At 29.7% G+C, this 1,090-nt stretch overlaps 1 protein-coding gene across 1 annotated transcript; it reads left to right on the forward strand.

Moving 5' to 3' along the window:
- The first annotated feature begins 429 nt into the window (after positions 1-429).
- On the forward strand, positions 430-795 carry LOC110710801. Its single transcript, XM_021889142.1, has one exon. It carries the CDS (start codon positions 430-432, stop codon positions 793-795), a length of 366 nt encoding a protein of 121 aa, XP_021744834.1.
- The last annotated feature ends 295 nt before the right edge of the window (positions 796-1,090 follow it).

Raw genomic sequence — 1,090 nt, forward strand, 5'->3', positions numbered from 1 at the left:
AAATATTTTATATACTGATCAATATGAATAATAAAGGCCACTAGGATAATAGCGTCGTATTTCAAGTTCACAATATTATTAAACATTGTAGTAGTTTTAATAAAGGTTACTATGTTAAAAATAAGGTTACTATGTTAAAAATAATGGTCACTATATTCAATATAATGTCAGTCGCGTGTGTATAGACCTCGGGTCCACAATAATATTATTGTGGACCAGGTCCACGCAAGTCTTTTTGAAAAAATAAAAGAAAAGATTCTTACATTTCTTTCCAAGAAATCTAGTTTTCCTACAAATTTCTTAAGTAGTTAAAAGTAACCCTTCCTTCAAAAAAAAAACCCTTTATATATGTTTTGTTTTTTTATTTAAAAGTTGTTTATCACTCAAATAACTCGATTATCACCTCTAATTGACAATTTGACATCTATCATGTCTTCAACTTATCAAAATGAGCAAAACCCGAAACTCAAAACCCGTGAAGTTGAAGAAAAGAAGAGGGAGGATGGAGAAGAAAAAGAAGAGTGCGCGCCTTGTTGGATGTCCTTTTACATGGAGGCTGGTGGGTGCGGGGATGAATTCATACAACTTGATGAACATTGCGGTGTAGAAAACAACTTTGACAAGTGCAATGAGGTTAATACAAAAATTGTCAAGTGTATGGAAGCCAATCCTAAATACTTTCAACTATTTCTCCAAGCAATTGAACAAGCCAAAGAGGTCAAGGAGAATGACAAGCATATTAATCATGCAAGTTCTAAGGGTGTTGAAGAAATTAAGCCAAAAGTTGATGGTTAGAGAATGAAGGATACGGATTAGGCATTGAAATTCACAAAATTATAAGTGGTTGTATGGATTTGCATGATGAGATAATATTAAATGAGTTTTGGGTAATGAAGAGATTAGTACGTAGTGATGTTATTATTATTATTATTATTATTATTATTATTATTATTATTATTATTATTATTATTATTATTATTATTATTATTATTATTATTATTATTAACTCCGTTATATATTATTTGCAACGATTTGACATAAAGTAGAGAGAAAAAATGTCTAATCGTTGCAAATAATATGTATTGGAGGT

Source organism: Chenopodium quinoa, unplaced genomic scaffold (genome assembly GCF_001683475.1).
Source record: "Chenopodium quinoa cultivar QQ74 unplaced genomic scaffold, ASM168347v1, whole genome shotgun sequence".
In the NCBI taxonomy this organism is placed as follows: Eukaryota; Viridiplantae; Streptophyta; class Magnoliopsida; order Caryophyllales; family Amaranthaceae; genus Chenopodium; species Chenopodium quinoa.